Raw genomic sequence first — 19,698 nt, 5'->3', positions numbered from 1 at the left:
GAGAGGTAAGTAGAAACAAGTTGGAATCCACCTGCCACGTGCATTTATGCATTAACAATTCATAAATGAGCATGTATATTCACATAACAGATGTGATCAAACGCCCTCTATGACTGATATACAACGTGCAGTCAGTTAAAACTGATTGAAAACCCATTCCATAAGTCAAAGTGCAAGATAGCAGTACAAGTGTTTAAACTTTTCGAGTTCAATGTGTCCTAGTGGGTGCTGTGCTAAGGGCCTGCTGCCCAACTGATAGGTCAGAGGTCAACAGCAATGGCTGGACCAGCAACCAGGCCTAAGATCCAAAGGGTTAAGCGCCTTTTTGTGAGGGGAAATTGACGTGTACATACTGGTAGCCATCTGGCCGCGAAGCGTCGAGTAGTCCACTGGTCTGTGGTGGTGGCGGCGGCGTAACACAGTTCTTGTAAAAGCACTGGTAAACTCTCAGGTTAACATTGGCATTTGACATGGCAGGGTCCAGCGTGCGCGCAACCGCCCGCCGCCGTCGATTACTTCTCCCAGATACTAAAAAAGGAACACAAGGGATTTTCAAATTCAAAAACACGAGTGCTTTTCACAAAGAAGCACATTGTATAACCACAATTACAAAGATTCGAATGTCAACCATGCAAGAGCTTTGAAATATAGGAAGCAAACCAAGGTAAAATCCCCAGGTGGTGTAGCGTGAAGAAGAAAAAGTGAATTTCTTGTGGAGTTAATGCACTGCCCTTTTTAAGAAGTGGGCATTCTCTAGTCACAACCGGCAGTCATTTTGTGCTATGCTATGCTCCAATGCTTGTGTGCTGTCTCCGATTTAGCACGGCAGTAGTCTAAAGCGCCGATTTTCGCCTGCGGTGTATTGTGCCTCCGTAGTCTGCCCTAGTCTGATGGAAAGGAGAGCACGAGCAAAATGCAGTGCCTTAATCGTGAAGATTAGCAGCTCTAAAAAGGCTGAAACACATGAAACTAAGGGGGAGGTGGTGAATTTTTTAAGTGGAGGGGCGTAAATGTTTTGGCCAAATATGTTTTAGCCACCGAGTGTCAAGAGGGAGTCGAACCAATCAAGGCGTATATGTATAATAATGGGTTAAAATGGTGCATTTTAGAGCACACTTTTTTGAAAAATTTAGTCAAAAGGCAAACAGTTTACAATTGGGTTTCTAGGGTAACTCATGAAAAAAATCCAATAGACTCAAGTCACCAACAACGCGCAGGAGCATTTCTCCAACATATTTTCATGATGCCTTTGACAACAATATGTGCAAGTATAAAAAAAATCACTGAAAATGTTTTGCCTCCGGCACATATAGGAATGTTCCTGTTTAATCATTCTACATTGCAAAGAAATGAACAAATTGGATTTCCATGAACACACTAACGGATCAAGCGCCTACCAGGCAGGACAGGAGTCCATTTTAAAATCACGACTGCGATCCTCCAGGAATCAAGCGTACCGGGCCTATGATCTCTCTCCATAGAACATGGCGTGTAGTTATGATGTGAATTGTAGTCCAGGACATCTGAAGAGTGAGTTATTGGGCATTAGTACCTGGCGTACCATAATGACAATGAAATCTACGAAGCCGATTGGTGCGTTTGCGAGCCTTACCTCGAAGTAATCCCTATCACGTTGTGGCACGTAGCTCGCGCTGGTCCCCACCATTCTACAGCACCGGAGATACTTTTGTCAGGCTGCCATGGAAAGGGAGAAGGGGCTACACGTAGTCCCTTCGCTCTTTTCCAAATCGGCCATTTTTTTTTGTTTACCTTTTTTTTCATTTGCTTTAATGGCTGCCATGGAAAGGAAGAAGGGACTACATGTAGTCCCTTCTCCTGTTCCATGGTGACCATTTTCTTTCTTTACTATGTCCGCCACGAAAAGGCAGAAGGGACTATGTTTCCCAGTCCATCGGCGCCCATTTCTTTTTTTTTTTTTGGCTGCAAAACATGACGTGTCTCGCAACTGAAAAAAACACCATTAGTACCTTGGTCTACGGGCCGGGGTACTAGTAGCAAAAAGCGCCTTTCCGCGTCAAGTAATGTCCCCGAGGCCTTCTGCAACTGTGGGCCAAGGGGGCATTATCTGATTTGATAATTCCCCCTCCGCCCTGCTCGGGGCTTATTGCCTAATTATGTTACGCGCCGTGCAAGAGAACATCCATCAAGTTTAACTGGAGTAACTGAAGGAATGCATTGGTTGTGCTGTGAAAACATATAGCATTAGAAAAAAAGGCCTCAAATCACAAGTGTTATAAAATGTTAATTCCTGACAGCTGACGGGCTAAAACTAGTGCCATGCAGGTCATCAACATGAATGCACAACTTGTGCCACAAAAGCAGACAAACCATCAATCAACGGACCCGGAACAATACGCGTGTATTGTCAATAAAGGGAACCTAGATGGTGAAGTGGCTCACAGACCCAGACAAAAGTGAGTCCTGCATGTAGAGGTTCCCTAGTTCTCCGGGTAGGAAGATTCCATCTCAGGAGCTTTGGTCAAATCCAATGATTTTCTTTTGATGGAATTTGGTAGCAAATATATGTGGGGGGTGGATTCGACCAAATCGCCTCAATGAAATCCCATAGAACCAGTTCTCAAACACAGAGGTTCGCCCAGCTGGCATTGTGTGCCCCGTCCCACGAGCGGAACTAGTCATTCCAGTTGTCAGAAACGGAATTGAGGGTATCGCGTTTTCCTTTCACTAACAGCGACCTAAGGCACTTCTGGTGTGATGATGCAACAACTGCTATACAACAATGACAACAAAAGTCATGACAACGTTCTGTGCTATCACCAAACATCCATTCCTCAAATGCACAGTGCGCGACAGTGCACTGCATAAAGGAACCTGGTATGAAAGTTTATACTCTTAAGTAATGCATTGTGAGGAGTCAGCTGTGCTCCCAGCAGCCTTGAGTGACGTCATGTCTCTGTGCCGTTTTCCAATGCAGGTAGTGTAGTCTGAAGTACCGCGCCAGGATAAAAACTGGATGGAAGCATGTGAGTAAATATAGACGCACAACATACTGCTGCAGAGGTTTAGTTAAGGTAACCTGACATTTGTGTACACAGGAACAAGTAAAAAAACGGTTTCTTTTGCGACTTCTGTTCTCATCCATGAAACTTTATCAAATTTGGCAAGCAACCGATCTGGCCGCACAGTTAACCAAATAGGATGAAGTTTAGTGAACATTTTCATGCAGAAAAGGAAGGTTGACTAAGAGCTACCAACATAAATGGCTACACGGCTCACTTTCGAGAATCATCCCATATATACACGTGTGACACCAAAACGCACAGACAGGAAAAGGAGTGAGGAAGTGACGGATGAAAACACCAGACATACCAAACTGGAAAGAATGGGAGGCGGGACCACACCCAGGAAGCATCCACGCCCAGTGGTGGTATGTTTTTACATCACTAACACATAATGCACAAGGGTGAAAAAAAAGTTAAACCCGTTTTTAAAAAGTTGCGTTCTTCCCAATAAGTGAAGACCACCCAACAGCATGTTTTCCCACCCATAAGGGCGCATACATGCAGCCCACTGCAGCATTGCCCCTAGATCAAGTGAAGCCCACCACAAAACGGACCAAACTTTAATTCGCCACTACCTCGCAGCACTCACTTCGAATATTCGTCCACACCAATGCTATATGAGTCTTCTTAAAGTGATGCCCAGCCAATTAACCTCTCACTTTTAGTGTGATAGGGGTGCTTTCTTTAGAGACTTATAGTTTAGACTGTGTGTTGTATCGCAATGCCGCAATTTTCAACCTTATTACACAAAAGGTAGTCTCCAAAGCACTTATGGAATGTTGCATGAAACTTAGGGCCTGATTCATGGAACTTTTTCCTATGGGATTGCGCCATTATAAAACACTTCCATGAATCAGGCCCTCTGATATAAAGGTATGGAGCTCAGAAAAGCAGAGGTGGGGGGCATGCATTCAGGGATAGTCTGCTCCTCGGACTAATCCCTGAAGGAACTGCAACCCTACTTCAGAGCTCATCGCCAAAAGGCACTGAAGCCAGTCGCCACAGCTGGTATTGTAGGTGGCCAAAAATAAAAGAAATTGAATCAATCCCCCCTCATGCGAAGCCATGCCAACCCCTTCCTTCTCGGGCTAGTCAAGAGAAACATTAACACAACCCGAAAGACAGAGGGTGGCCACTGCTGCGCGTGGAGTCCAACCTGTCAGGCAACGCAAAGCATGCACACCTTGCCTTGCACGTGCTACTGGGAGTGTCCCCCGTGCACAGGGACCGAAATGGATGCAAAGAACGAGCCCCGGTTTCATTTTTGGGGACCATGCTTACATACTCCCCTCCCGTGTTATTTATTATCCGTGCTACAGTCAGTACACTTCCTCCCTCAGAGAAGGTCTCTGCCCCCTCCAGCAAACTGGCAACGCCTCAGCAGCTTCACCCCCAGCAGAGGACAGTGGTATGGGCAAACAGGAGCTCAGCTAGGGGGCTCTGTAAGGTCCTCGGATGTATCAGGGAATTGTATAGCTAGGCCAGATGAGACGTTGCACCAGCTCAAGGGTGGTTTCTACCTCCCCTCGAATATTTGGGAAGGGGTCCTCCAGGTCCCCTGTGCCCTTGAATGGGAGAAGTTTTCATAGTGGAAATTAAAAGCAAATTGAAAAAATCAAAATTCTTTAGGATTAATTAAAGCGGGCAGACATTGTGATCTTGCTTCCAATGTACCAATGTTTTTCTAAAAGGACTGGGCATCTAGAGACTGGTGACCTCGGTCACCAGGACCCCGTGGTGAGGGGTTATCCTACTTAGTTACTTAGCAGTAGGCTCTGCTGCTCATGCTCCACAACAAGTGAGAACGCTTGTGCGCCCGCCTGACCCCACCCACACAGTCACATTACAAATGTTATTGGCTTACAAACATCCAATGAAATGTACAACCTGTTACTAGGCAAAATATTGTGTACTGCTGTGCTGTTTGAGCATAAACGAATACTGGCAGGCCACAGCTCTAGCGCCCCGCCAGCCTCCTATATAAATGGATTAGGCCCCACCCACCCTAAATAAGCTGCCGCTACTGAGTCCATGTAATCAACAGACTTAGCCACAACATTGTCACAAGCAAACTGGTGTTACATAATTGGAAGTTCTAGTGGGTTCTGAACAGGTGACACAAAATAGCGGAGGGAATAGCGGATACACTGGAAAGCGTGGTTGGCCAAATAGTGCTGGGCATGGTCTAAAGGAAGGGGCAGGTGGCTTACACAAGGGCTACTTACCCCAAATATCATCACGAGGCCGTGCAATGTACTTTGGATCATGCAGCAAGGTCTCGTGTGGTCCCGCCTGGCTCATTTTCATTATAAACTGCTGTCTATAAATATATCTGTTTCGCCCTTGTGATATATGCAATTCTATCAGTGAGCAAATCAGCTCCATTCTGTAGATGACCCAAGCCAAGTGCGGTTAATGCATTTTTTAAGTGATCGTTTCGTTTTTCAGCTCCCATCATGGCTGCCTGTCAGAATCTGTGTCTATTATCCCCCTTTGGCAAGTAGGAAGCCACAGTCTGTGAGCTATAGCCAACAGGCTACTCCACCTCCACTCACGCTCCTTTGAAGTTAACACTCACCACGGAGCTCCGGGATGAAGCACTCCTGTGGCGACGCCAGCCAATGGAATAAAGTTGAGCTACTGCCCCACAAAGAGAGTTTGCCAAGTCAACACGGCCTCAGCCGTGACGATCACTTAAAAGAGGTATTCAGCATGCTGCGGCCGGGCGATCTACAGAAGGAAGGTGAGTAGATGCCTCACAGTAATCACTGTGAAGCGGTTGTAGGAGTCCTTGCACAACTTCCTCGCCCCCTGCCTGGGGCCAGAGGCGTCGCTAGGGGGGGTCAGGGGGGCTATAGCCTCAGGTCTTTTTGTTGTAGCCCTGGATAGAAGCTCAGGGGCAACAACCAAAAAGTTAGCTAGCCCCGAGTCCTGACAGCTCCGACATTAGCTTAGGCCCGGATCTTTTCCAGGTCGAGCAACACCCCTCCTGGGACCACTAGTCAAAGGGGCAATTATACCCTGGATCATCTCAAGCACGGATCGGCCGCAACTGTGGGGTATTTTAAAACACACCGGCATCTCCACACTTGCTGTCACGAGAGGAGTATGTGGATTCCTTGCTTCTGCTCTTCATACTCCTCTCGCGTCAGCCAGTGTGGAGATGCCGGAGTGTTTTAAAATACTCCACAGTTGCGGACGCGTAATGCACACCATATGATGGCCATAACGATGTGTTCTGGTGACACAGTAGATGGCAGGTCCCTTGGACAGTGGTCTTCAAAGAGGGTCACTTTTCACTGCGGTGGTGTGAGAATGTTCTCTCCCCTGCTCCGCAGAAGTGACCGGACTCCAACCCTGGCACATGCACCCATCTCCTCCCTCTGCCTACAAACAGATTTGGCCTCCATTGTTCCCCATACTGGTGAGACATCAGGGAGCCTCTGCAGAGCCCCGGCCGGACACCACTTCCTGAAGACTATGAGGGCTCTACCCTGTCCAGCCCCGGCCCACTTAAAGCCCTTCTTCCGAATAACAGAGCGGGACCATGCTACACACTGCCGTGCGCAACTCCACTCTAACTGTCAGAGAATTGCATGCCGGCGGTGGAGGCGGGTTCAGAGCTGGAGGAAGAAGTGGCACGAGCTGAATGCACCTGATGCTCTTAAAAATCTGATTTTGTTTTATTGGGGAACTGGGTCACTTAAAGCTGGAATGTTTAAATTGCTTAGTTCACTTCAGGTAATAGCCTTTAGCATTCACAACTGGCCGCCCCCTTCGCTTTTGTGCATGCACGCCTTAACCATTGCATCACAACATAACTTCAACAGCCATCTGAATACTGGTTTATAAAGCTACATTATAATATGGTATGAGAGTAACACATATTTAGAAGACCATACATGTGCTAATGCTCATGAAAGGCGATGGCATGCCACTGCTGTGAGAGGGCCATGCGAACACTCTACCGATGGAGCAGCGTTTCTAGACATAAATATGCGAACTGCCATTTTTAGAGTATGACCTGGTATTGCCAGTGTTTCCTTTTCCCATCTCTCTTTGCCAATCTCTTCATGCTGCGGCACTCATGTGAATGGGCGCAATGACCCATGCAGTATGTATGCAGAGCAGCAGCTCCATATCCCACAGGAAAGGTCCCCCATAAACCGCACCCCCAGAGTTCATCACGTTTCCTTCCACAGCGTGCACTAGGCAGAACACATGCAGGAGGGCTTGTGTACCATCGAGGCATAGATGGACATGTACCTAAATAGGTTAATGTTGTTGAGTTGTCATCAAAGTGCCAGTCTCCATTGGTGTTGGTGGTGCTGTTCAGCGGCGCCGCCGATCCGTTCCTCAAGTCTACGATGTTGAACATGTCTGGCCTCTGGGTGAGGTTATGAGATATGATGACGTAGTCTTCAGCCTGTAACAAACACCCAAGAGAACATTTTACAATGCGCAGATAACTGTTTGCAAAATGGAGGTTTCATAAAACGTAGCATTGAGTTTGTGTATTGGCAGTACAGAGTCATGCGCCTTGGTTCCTTGTCGCCCTGACAGGAGATGTGACCGACGGCCCGTGGGCTTTGCCCCCCCCCCGGCCCCTCCGCACCTCTGATTTGATATGGTCTCAGCTCTTCTCATGCCTAGAGCCAATTTACTGAGACGTGTTAGGGCATCTCAAATAGTAATCAAATAAAAAAGGCACACGTCCTTCAATTAGTGCTTCAATGGCGCTGGGAGGATAGCACTGTGGCAACGTGCTCGCCTTGGAAGCAAGACACGACGTGGAGCTACACAGGTTCGATTCGCGAGTCCCTGCTTAGAAACCTCTCGCTATTAAGTGTGCTTTAAATAACCAATTATAAAGAAGTAACCGGTTATAATGTGAGCTGAATCTTTGGAAGCCTAGTGTCAGGAATCTGAGCAGTCGCCATTGGTGTTTGAAGAGGATGGTGCACATGGGCAGGCAGGGCTTCCACTCCTTTCCACTGAGCTCCAATTCTGTGTTATGACATGTTCAATGAGGCTACTTCTGTCATCTGCCTGCATCCTCTCCCCATGGGTGACTCTTATAATGTCAGTGGGGCAGGCCAGGACTGGCTAGAACGGTTACGCTGGAGTATAATGTTGGGCACTAGGGATGGGGCGGCCTGTTTTTTAGCCACAGCTTAATGGTGCAAGGATAGGTCTGCAGATGCTTAGTTGAGAGGTTGGGTCCGGGGCTAATGTAGTTGATCTACTGTAAATTAACACCCGGGGTGGAACTTTGGAATCCTGGCAGTCAATCAGAGGCCAAGGCTTCAGGGCAATAATCAGGTATGTAGACTAACATGCTTTGCTTCCCAATGGCTTTCCGCACCTATGTGGCCACCCCAGGTGCCTGCATGCCTTCTGCTGCTCTGTTACCTTCATTCCCGTAAACACTATTCCCATCTGCCGCTCATCTCCCACCTCATCCCCACAGTATCGCTCCCCATCCCTCCTTCCTTCCCACTGTGTGCCTTCTGTTCCTGTCCGTTCATGTCCTCATCATTCTGGCACTTCTGTAATAAGAATCAAAAAGAGACTCCGTCCGCACCACACGTTGCTAGTGGTTGTCCTCCAGAGCCCATCTACCAACGTGTATCTCCTCCTATTCATTATGGGTTATGAAGAGTTGCCTCTCAGTCCCGCACTCCTTGCCATACTAGGGGTTACAGGCTCCGATTTCACCTTATGTGCCCACGCCTTTCACCTTTACCTGGAGCCCACAGGTCGGGCTTCCAGGCGCCTAACTGCAGGCATTACAACTTAATAATGTGACAGTTCTGTGGGGCACAGTAGTTGATAATAAAGATAAGGCCGACGTCACTGTCGTGATGCAGCTCTGCAGTGCTAATAGGCTCCCAAGCCCCTTCAAGGACTCTCTCTGCAGGTATGCAGTCAATTGGGCGGTGTGAGGTTTGGGGGACACTACGCTACTGAGAGTTCTGGGGCACAAACAGAAGCCTTCTCTTAGCAGGGAAATTGAGATTCGATGAGCAGGACCTAAAACCAGCTCCTGGGTGTCAGGTATCACCCAGTAGGCAGGAGTTACTGCTGCGGAACCAGTAGCTACCAAAGATGCTCCTTTATCTTTTGGTCCAGTTTGCATGAACCATTGTGTTTAAATATTCATTCGATGTGTTCTAATTCTTCTTTATTAACAATGTCAAATACAGAAAGTTAATGTCACATTTACATGTTTGGACGGCACCAGTTGGCCCTAGGAATCAAAAGTAGCTCCTGGTGGCAGTTGGTTTCAAGCTAACCAGGCTCTACCGTGCTAGGAGGAGGAGCTAAATAGCTCCCAGCTCCCCTCAATTTCGAACCCTGCTTGGGTAAGTTTCCCTACAGGGGGCGTTAGTTCCTTGGCCCTTACATTACAGGGATGGCAGCAGGCCCTGCAACAGTCCTACTGTTTAGCTTCTCCCCTCAATGCATCAAGCATATTGTCATACAGTTTCAGGTCCACTTGCTCGAAGGATGCACTGGAGGTCACGTGGTGTCCAATGTTAATTGCTCTCAGATTCCTGGGGCTCAGTGGAAGATGTAAGCTAAAGCTGTACTGCTGATCGCAATGCATCTATATACTGTGTGCTGCCATGAAACACAAACGCCTTTTCCGACATATCAAGACGCGTCACAGGTATGGAACAGCGCTCTTGATAAGGAGGCAGACTATGAATTTGTGTAAGGTTGAGCTTGGCTTTGGGTCTACATTGGCAAGACGACTGAATACAATTCTGCGCCGTTGCATACAGTCGAGGCTATTGGAAGGTCCTTTCAGCCCTCATACGCATTTACTTCATCTCATGAAACAACCCATTGTGCTCCTTTAAACTAAAATGAGAGGCAGCATGGGGTATGGTAGGGGTCTGAAACCTGTGGCCCACCTGATGTTTGGACTGCGACTCGCATGATCCCTCACCATCATCTTTGCTAGCTAGGGCTGATGGAAGTGGAAGTCTAAAGCAGGCGGAGAGCTAAAGGTTGAAGACCCCTGGGCTATGGTCTTACAAGCAAAAGCCCTGTTGGTTTAGTTTCTTTCACTACTCTTCCTACGACCTGATACCTCCTACCAGCTTTTCAGAAAAAAAGTGTTTAACTAACCTGACCTGAACCTACCTATGAACTGCCTTATCCTGTCTGTAACTAGCGCCTAGATGCCTGAGGGCTTTGTGTGGTGCTATAAATGTAATAATAAATAAATAAATAAGATAAGATAAGACCATGGAAACAGTGAGGAAATTCAACCTCAGTGCGCTGTTAAAAAATGACACCCCATTTTTTTTATTTTAATGGAGGCCACTAATTACAAGCAAAGAAGAGCACTAATGTTTGGGTTTCCAGCACCTGGTAAACAATATATAACAACATTTCAAATTGTATTTCCATCTCAGGGAAGAGTATTTCCAAGGGTCAGATGGAAACTGTAGGCAGACTGGTCATGTACCTTGAATCCATAGAATGTGGAGGTATAGGAGATGTTTGTGATGAAGGCAACGTCGTGAAAGTACCAATTGAAAGAGTTTGCATTTGGGAGCAGCGCCATCCAGCCGGGTTTATGGGTGAGACGTTTCGGCAGGAAAGGAACAACACTGGCACCTGCAACACACAAAGTGGTCCAAAGTCATTCCACCAAAACCTTAAAGAAGTAGAATGACAGTTAAGCAGCTTCGCTGAGGCACAACCTGATCACAGCTTTATATTTCGATTAACATGGACGGCGCTCCAGGGAGCGGCACACGGTGTAGTGCTGTGCACAGAACAGGAAGGTGTATTGGCTCTGGTGCAGAGGGAACTCCAGAAGCTGGGAATACGATGAGGACCAGACCATGCAGCTGGGGCACTACCAGAGAGCACACCGTTAAGCATAATATTGCACCAGTTTACACTTTCAAGATAGAAAGATAAACAGCCTTATTTTATTAGAACTGTTAATCGCATGGAGGGGACGGCCAACGTTTGCAGTTGCATGCAGTTGAGTCCCCTGCATTCCCTTTTAAACATTCACAAGGTCAGTGGTCGAAGTGTACGAAAAGAAGTACTGGAACTATGTTCCCTGCTGGCCTGCCCACACCCTCACAAACCCCATCACCATGCCCCCTCCCACATACAATACGAACCCCCACTTGCACCTGCTGTTTAAGGGAACGGTCCATGTAGTGCACTGAAGTGCACGTTTCAATTTCTTCCTACACTTTTATTTTAAAACGAAACCATTCCAGAACTGCTTCTTTTTAAAAATAAAGTATAGGAACAGAAAAGCTTAATTAAAAAAACTAGAAGAGCACCGCTCCCAGCCGCTCCCGCTCACTTCGATCACTGCACAAGGTGGAGGGCAGAAAGAAAGAGTAGCGCCAAGTGAACTTGCTGTTGCGCTTTGTCTTTACTCTCCGACTTGTGATCAAATACATGCAGACTGCAAAAGATGCTCTTCCGGGGGCATTTATTAATGGATTCGAATGGAATCCGCCAGGTCTTCAGCAGGGGCATAACCAGGTGGATTGCTTGAAATTAAAGCTACTGACAAGATGGCGGAGGTTAGCACAGCGGCCATCTTATCACGGTCCTGTGCCCCTCCTCTACCTTGTGCTGGAAAGTAGAGAGGATGGGTTAATCAAGTTCCGCCATGAAAAGGGATTGTCCTAGAATCACGCAATCTGGGTACAGTGGCACGGCTGGAATATCAGCTCACATCTCCAGGTTCCAAGGTAAGCAACTTTGCCACTGTTATCCCATCGTCAGCCACATTCAGAGCCGGAAAAAGGAAATGGGGTTATAGGTGATCACTCTATAAACTGTGCACCACAGAGGTGTACGCCATGGTCACCTAGCACACTGAACATGAAGGGGCTTAGATATTGCCCGAAGCTAACATGGCTTTAGAGGACGTGAGTGAACAGAGCACTAGCCAGGGGGCCCGCAAATGAATAATTGCCATTAATCAGGCACAGGGCAAAGCATCCCCCATGGGAAGAGGGTGTGTCAATGAAGGAACGAGACTGTATTTTATTGATGTATGTAGTTTTATATTGGTTTTGTAAGAATGCCCAAAGCTCGGCTGGATGGTCTCGGATAGTCATTGGATCAGGAGGCCACAGCCCAATTGGTGGCCGCAGGGTTGCAACTCGCACAGTTAAGCTCTCAGTTGCTGATCATCAAAATAGTCGGATGCAGACAAGGCGTGATTCTGCATGACTGCTTTCTATTAACCTGGTTCCCCAGCATCAGCACCTTTTGCACTTAATAGCTTGATGGAAATCATTGCCTTTATCAGTGGTACATTGCCTTAAAACTGTCAGCTGCACATGGCTACATGTTCAATCTCGGGCCAACAGAGTCTCTATGAAGATCTTGGTTGTGCCATCTTTTAATGATATGTGTTTTGATGTTGTTTCTTAATTAGTCCACCTGGCCTCATCATTCATTCTAAGAGCAAAAAGGTGTGCCGGCTATCCACACTGAATAGCTAAGACAAATGTTTCCATACAGGGGTTCCAATGAAGATCATTTGGGTTTTGCGATTGTTAAGAAGCCCACACCTGAACTTTGAAGTGAGGAATGCCGTAATATGAGGGCCGTCATGTACAATGGAAGTACCTGCACAGGGTTGACTACTCCGGAGACGAGCTGAATAAATGGGAAACGGGCAGGACGACTCTTAACCCCAAATGCAAGATCCCGGAGGGGACTTTTATCCACATGGTGTGGCATTGCCCGACGCTGCCGAGGTGTTGGGACAGAGTCCAACGGGAAATAGAGGTGATCTGGGAGAGGCCGATACACTGGGAGCCCAAAGACACGTTGCTGGGGATTTGGGGGGAGGAGGAAATGGATTGATGTGACAGGGGATTCGTGAACATAGAGTGTATAGTCGAGAACTGGCCCATAGTGGAAAAATGGATGAGACCCGATGCCCACCACTTGATGCATTGAGAACGGGGATGGATGTAATAAAAAGATGGGATCAGGTAGTCTACAGACACAAGGGATGTCTGCAGAAATCTGAACATATCTGGGGACAATGGGGAGGAGGATGAAGCTAGGGAGGGGGGGTGAGTGGGGGAGAACTTGGAGGGGGAGGGGACGGGGGTCGACGACCCAGGATCAGGAATGTTGAAGTTGATGTATCTATGTGACACTCCACGTTGTGACCTTTCTATACCCGTTGTTATGCAAAACTTAATAAAAAATTGTTAAAAAAAATGAACTTCAGCAGATTGTGGTGTCGTTAATAGGTCAGGTTTGAATCCTTTTTGTAAATTGCATCAGAGCACTTGGCAGAGTCATAGCCGACGTGAAGGCGTGTTTACAACCTTTACATGTAGGCATGTTAAACCTTGCTACCCAGAAATCCTCCTACATGTGGGCTATGGAAATAAACTGGACCATAGGAAACTGATTCAAATGTGTTCTCTTCAGGCTGAATGTCCATATTATGATTTTCAAAAAGTACCATTAGACCTGCGGAGTCCTGGTTTCTGAAAGATATACTGCGACAGTCCCCAGCAAAACATCTTTCATCATCACGCTCCAAAGGCGGCCATTTTCATTGTGTAATTACTGCGCTCTGTTCTGTCCAGGAAACCCAGCCTTCCCTATTCTACGCCGTGTTATCTGTTCCAGGCCTGCCTTCCATGCACACGCTGACCCAGTGAAATTTACACTTCAAATGCTACTTTTTTGTCTGCAAGAAATGTATAGTGTGTACATGTTGGTGTTGTGTTATTAATTCCCTATGTAGCCATCATCTGGTCAAGAGGTCTAAGGGACTTCGAAAGCTAATGCCTCCAACCATCTCAGCATGTTTTCTTAGTCCAATAAAAGGTTTCAGAACTTGATGTTGCATAATTTAAAACGGTACTAAACCTTTCTTTGCACGCTATATTTCAAAAGGACAAATATTAAATATATAAAACTCCATGCCCCATTAACCTGGTAATTCTTGTTTTGTTTTGAAATGGCTGTTAGGAGAATTACATTGCCTCCTTAATATACCTTTAATGGCATGTACCAAAGGCATTGATGATACATAATTGGTCATCCTGAGTTGCTCACCCCTTTGTCTTACGCTGGATCCCTTTGACATTAAGCCTCACGATTGCCCCTCGCCTTGGAACCTATGATCCTTTCAACACTGTGGGCCTGATTCGCAGAAGCGTTTTTTATAATGGCAAAAACCCCTTGGCAAACGCTCTGTGAATCAGGGCTTGTGTGTCACCTTCCCAATGCATACAAAGCTGACACACTTACGCATGTTAAGAGTGCATGTGTTTCGTCCAATCCTAGATGGCAATGTATCTGACCTCTGTATTCTCTTCTCGTCCATACCCTCTGCACCCTTTAGTGGTTTTCTTCTTGAATATTGATTTTTTTTCAATATCACTCTGAGCAGGAGCGTAACATGGTACTCCTGATGTACTGGCACAGTAAGAATGTACCGTTCATGTGCCCTGTCACTTCATCTGTATAGGCACTAATCAGTTCTCTACGCAATAACATTTTTATGATACACTTTTTGGCATTACTTGGTTACATAATAATCATCAAATATAATGTGACTAGCAGGTGTACCGGTGCTTGGCACAGTAATTACGTCTTCTGTCCTAGTTTGAAGTTTCTTTCGTGAACTCAAACAATGCTTCTGTGTAGACAATATTGGTAGTCCAACTCTCGAGCAAGCCACATAAAGCTGACCATGAGAAAAGCATGAACCCCGTAAATCGGTTCCAGCTACTTTTAATTGGAGCAATGAGATTGTACAACAACAATATTGGTGTCTCGATCTACAGCTGAAGCAGCAGCAACCTCAACATTGGTGCTGTACGTGTAGGGCTGGAGTGGGTAAGCTTGAAGTGCCATACCCGTACGGGTACGGCTGAAGCATGTAAGCTTTGTACTGTTGAGATGGCATACATTCATCAACTTTCATGGGAAATGAATTTTCTGTAATTATCATGAGAGATTTGCCACGATGTGACGGACAACGTCATTGTGGACACTACTGAAGAGACATGCACCATTTCCTGTCACCCGCATTACTACAAAGGCACTGTTTTGCGTCACCCGCATGACTTCAAAAGTGAGTGCCGCTAATGTCACCTAGAATGCTGATAGTGTGGAAAGTTTAGAAACAATGAACTGCTGAAATGTTCATGAACTGCCAAACTTTAGGAAGAATTAATGTAGAACTATGGCAGAACTACAGCGCAAAAAGCCGTATGGAGAGGTAAGCACTGGAGACGGCTTAAAAAAAGGTTTTAAAAAAAGGTATATTTTATACTTGTTATATTGCCTTCACCATGGAACCTACCCACAAACCAAAGTTCAGGTTTGTAGCATGTTGCAAAGTATGCTGAACATTTCAAACAGACACACACACATATCCACACATGCCCCTTTTATATATACAAAGATACTATGCTGGCTTTTGATATTGCAATTCCTAATCTCCTTTGTGTCTGTGCCCAAAATTGACTTTGCCCTCATAACTGACCTGAGAAAAAGTGAAGCTGCTCTTTCTCTGCTAGCATCGGTATCTTTCAAAGAAGCACCGATATCCTATCATTTCTGACACTAATGAATTTCATGGTAAGCATATGCATGTTTTTTTTATTTTATTTGGATTCTTCAAATCAATATTTCTGTGAACTCCATGAATATATACATGTGCAGAATGTGCAGGAAACACAATGATATTGAATATGCACCATTGAAAGCACATCACTAGCACATTGACGAAAACACATTTTTGATTTGGAAATGTTTAGAAATACATATATGTTAACCAGGCTGAAACACATGTCTGGGGTAGGGTAATACAGATGTGGAACCCTTGCTCACTGTTCGTAGAGAGGCACAGCTCGACCTCACTGATGAGGTCCAACCAGGCCGAAACACGTGTCTGGGGTTGCTGTTTGGTACTCTTGTTGAGAAGAGAATTGCCTGACATTTCGGTGCTGGACCTCTGTTGGGCAGGACAAAGATTGATATGTAGTGGACATTTCTCTTCTGTGAAAGGATGGTGAGCTAAAGAATCTGGTTGAGACTCTAACCCGGGATATACGCCGGTAGATAGAGACACTCCCAGAACCCCACTCACTTGTGCATATTAAGTAGCTTTGGGGTTTCGCCCTATGTTACTCGGGTAATACAGATGTGGAACCCTTGCTCACTGTTCTTAGAGAGGCAAAGGTCCACCTCACTGACGAGGTCCAACCAAGCCGAAACACGTGTGTGGGGTTGCTCTTGGTACTCTTGTTCAGAAGAGAATTGCCTGGCATTTTGGTGCTGGACTGCCCTTGGGCAGGACAAAGACTGATATGTAGTGGACATGTCTCTTCTGTGAAAGGATGGTGAGATAAAGAATCTGGTTGAGACTCTAACCCGGGATATATGCCGGTAGAGAGAGACACTCCCAGAACCCCCGTTACTTGTGCATATTAAGTAGCTTTGGGTTTTTGCCCTATGTTACTAGGGTAATACAGATGTAGAACCCTTGCTCACTGTTCTTAGAGAGGCAAAGCTCCACCTCACTGACGAGGTCCAACTAGGACGAAACACGTGTCTGTGGTTGCTGTTGGTACTCTTGTTCAGAAAAGAATTGCCTGGCATTTCGGTGCTGGACTGCCCTTGGGCAGGACAAAGACTGATATATAGTGGAAATGGCTCTTCTGTGAAAGAATGGTGAGCTAGAAAATCTGGATGAGATTCTAACCCGGGATATAGGCCAGAAGATATAGACACTCCCAGAACCCCTCTTACTCAAGCTGAAATAGATGCCTTGACTATATTGTTAAACTTTCATGTTCACAGTAGAATGCTTGAGCCCTTAGCAGTATTATCTTGTGTGTGGAATCTTTAACCACTATGTATTAAATAATGAAATACATTGATAATCGAACAGCTCATATCACCTCCTGTATTGTATCATTCTTTATAATATTTTACATAGAAGATGAAAGAATCTTCATGAGGGTAGTCATCTAAAGCATAGAGTTTCCAGTCCCCTATGGGCTGCTGGAGCAGTATCTGTTATTAGTACCCGGCAAGGGGGGTAAGGGAGGCAGCCTCTCAGCCAATGAGGAGGCACGGAACAAGGGAATTACCAGCAGTAATGCCCCCGCTCTGAGGTGCCTCACAGAAATGAGGTAAGTGGTCCCCCTCTCCCCTCCTCCACCCCCATCCACAGAATTCTCTCCCCGCCCAGGCCGCTCTCCATCCCCACTTACCTTCTTTTCTGGCCATTTTGGGAGCGCTAACACCCTGGGCAGGGAGCACAGGCAATCAGGCTCCTCGTAACGCAGGCTGCCTTTACCAGTACATGCCCATGCTCGGAGCCGCTTGAATGCTGTGTATCCCCGTTCCTCACCTCCATTTTCAACCTTGCCCCCCAGCAGCCACACGCTCACTCTTATGCCCCTCCTATCCACAGACATGGTTTCTTAAAGCTCTGATGTAATAAAATAGAAAAGGAATACTAACCTGAACTATCAGAGACACAGCTCACATCTGCCTAAGTCCATTTTCCTTGTTGATGATGTCCCCGTCATGAACACTGAAAACACACTTCAGCAGGACGGAGCAGGATTGCAGATACGTTAAGTACGTTTTCTTCTTCATTTTTTTATAATTAGATAAGTACAATTAGCACCTGTGTCTTGATGTCACTGGTACTACTGTCAGGGATCGTGTCCGAACCTGCTGGTTACAGCACATCTGGCTCGGTGTAGGGGCCATCCCTTGGCTCAGGCCCTTATCTTGGACAGCAGGCATGTTGTCCGGGTTATTAATGCAACATTAGAGTATCATTGACAGAAAAACACCAATTGATTTTTTAATATAAAATATATTACCATAATTATTGGAAATGATGACATCCTGTCCCCGAAGAGATGACGGTGAAGGGTTGTTGAAGGCCAAACGATGAAAGCTGACTGAGGAATTGCAGACACACCCATCAAAGCCGAAACTCCACTCGGGATGTTGGCTGCACTGCAAAGGATTCAGCAGTGGACTCTTTGGAATGACTTTCTGACCTGCCACTCCTGCAGCAAACACATGTTTAGGGCAGTTATTATTGGGAGAGGGCAAAATTGAAAGCTCCTATACAGTGGCATTCAATTACAATACTGTAGCAGTGCCCTATCCTTCTGCCGGCCCCAGACACAGAGACCCCACTTGCAGTGCCTGTGGGCCTAGCATGCCATAAACTCACAGTGACCCTGGGAATAATATAACACAGGGGTTCCGCAACCTGCAGCTTGCCAGATGTTTTGGACCCCCACGATTGCTTGCCATTGACTATACTAGCTAAGGCTAGTAATAATCACAGTTCAATGTATCAAGGCAGCCAAAGGTTGCCAACCCCCAAGAGGCCATGACCCTACCCGTAGTATCATTGGGAATGGCATTGTCCATGCCAAGATCCACTGTGACTATGTTATGGTCCTGCAGCACAGTTTTGCAGGGCTCCTGGACACTGTGCATCGGGCGTGGCCTTACAGGGAACCCCACATACAGCTTTCGCTGGCCAATGCCCAGGCCCCTATCCTACAGTCACTGTGCCCGAGGCATGGTGTTACTGATTTCTTGTCAAAGTCTGCATGTTTGTCGGAAAAAAGATATTGTGGTTTTGATATTTGCTTTAAATCTATCTTGAATTTTTCAAGTCCCCCTACCTTTTTCCCTTTTTTGCTATAAACCATTGGACGGATTTTCGCCAAATCCAGTGAAATGTCCCACTTGTCCCACATGTCAACTATTAAACCTAGTCTGGTTTAAATCCTTTCAGCTGTGTTTGTGCTGCGGAGAGCAAGCATTTTGCAATAGGAGTTTGATTTGGAAAATAATGTGTGCACCTCTCTCCAGAGTATGGGATGACTTTCTCAAATCCACCACAACAGGCAGGCTCAAGACACCTCCTTTTGGGAAACTACGCGATGTGGCAGATATGAGGAGACTGCCTGAATTACAGGATTATTTTGAGGCATTATTCATGATATGATCCTATCGATACCTAAATTAAAATAAAACATGATAAGGTACAAGACAGGCTATACCAGTGAATCTGTTTATCAGGCCACTACTGAGGAATGAGCCTTGAAACCACACCAAGTTGTAATTATCCACAAAAACACATTTAGGAGCAGCAAAAAGGTGAATCTAGAAGCATGATGCAAAGAGAGACCAATCACCGCACAGCATTCTTGTAGCGGGAACCTTTCACCAGGACACTAGGGCACCAGGACACTAGGGTTCTATATCTGTAACTGTACCATACAGTGCCATACAGTGCCCCTCCCACTTGTGTTCTGCACTTATCAGATATACCTTATCTGAATAACTTTCACCTGCCCCTTGCTGGCTGCACTACCATGGTTTATCAACTTTATTTATTTATTTTATTTAATACTTATTCTGTTTTGTCTCCTCTGCCCTGCACTCTCCACCCCCCCTTCCATGCACTTTCCCCCTTTCCCTTTTCCATGCAGTTGCGCTTTCTTAAATGTCACTGGACCTATTAAGATTGCTGTTTTTCTTTTTTTGTTCTCTCTTGTTACCCTCCCTTTTTGCCTGCTTGCGCTCTTAAACACTTGTGTACGAGCGCAATATAAATAAAATA

General features: G+C 46.1%; 1 protein-coding gene across 1 annotated transcript in view; it reads right to left on the bottom strand.

Annotated features, from left to right (window-relative positions):
• PKHD1L1 (PKHD1 like 1) overlaps window positions 1-19,698 on the bottom strand; it is a 361,418-nt gene that overhangs the window by 114,495 nt on the left and 227,225 nt on the right. The window contains exons 51-54 of the mRNA XM_069622133.1: window positions 17,930-18,121; window positions 10,525-10,676; window positions 7,311-7,470; window positions 354-528 (exon numbers count right to left, since the gene is read on the bottom strand). Of these exons, the coding sequence (XP_069478234.1) occupies window positions 354-528; window positions 7,311-7,470; window positions 10,525-10,676; window positions 17,930-18,121 (679 nt within the window). The remainder of the gene's footprint in view (window positions 1-353; window positions 529-7,310; window positions 7,471-10,524; window positions 10,677-17,929; window positions 18,122-19,698) is intronic.

The sequence above is a fragment of the Ambystoma mexicanum genome, chromosome 5q, assembly GCF_040938575.1.
Source record: "Ambystoma mexicanum isolate Mex_15411 chromosome 5q, UKY_AmexF1_1, whole genome shotgun sequence".
Taxonomy (NCBI): Eukaryota; Metazoa; Chordata; class Amphibia; order Caudata; family Ambystomatidae; genus Ambystoma; species Ambystoma mexicanum.
The sequence above is the reverse complement of the archived record's forward strand: the minus strand, read 5'-3'. Positions and strand labels throughout refer to the sequence as shown.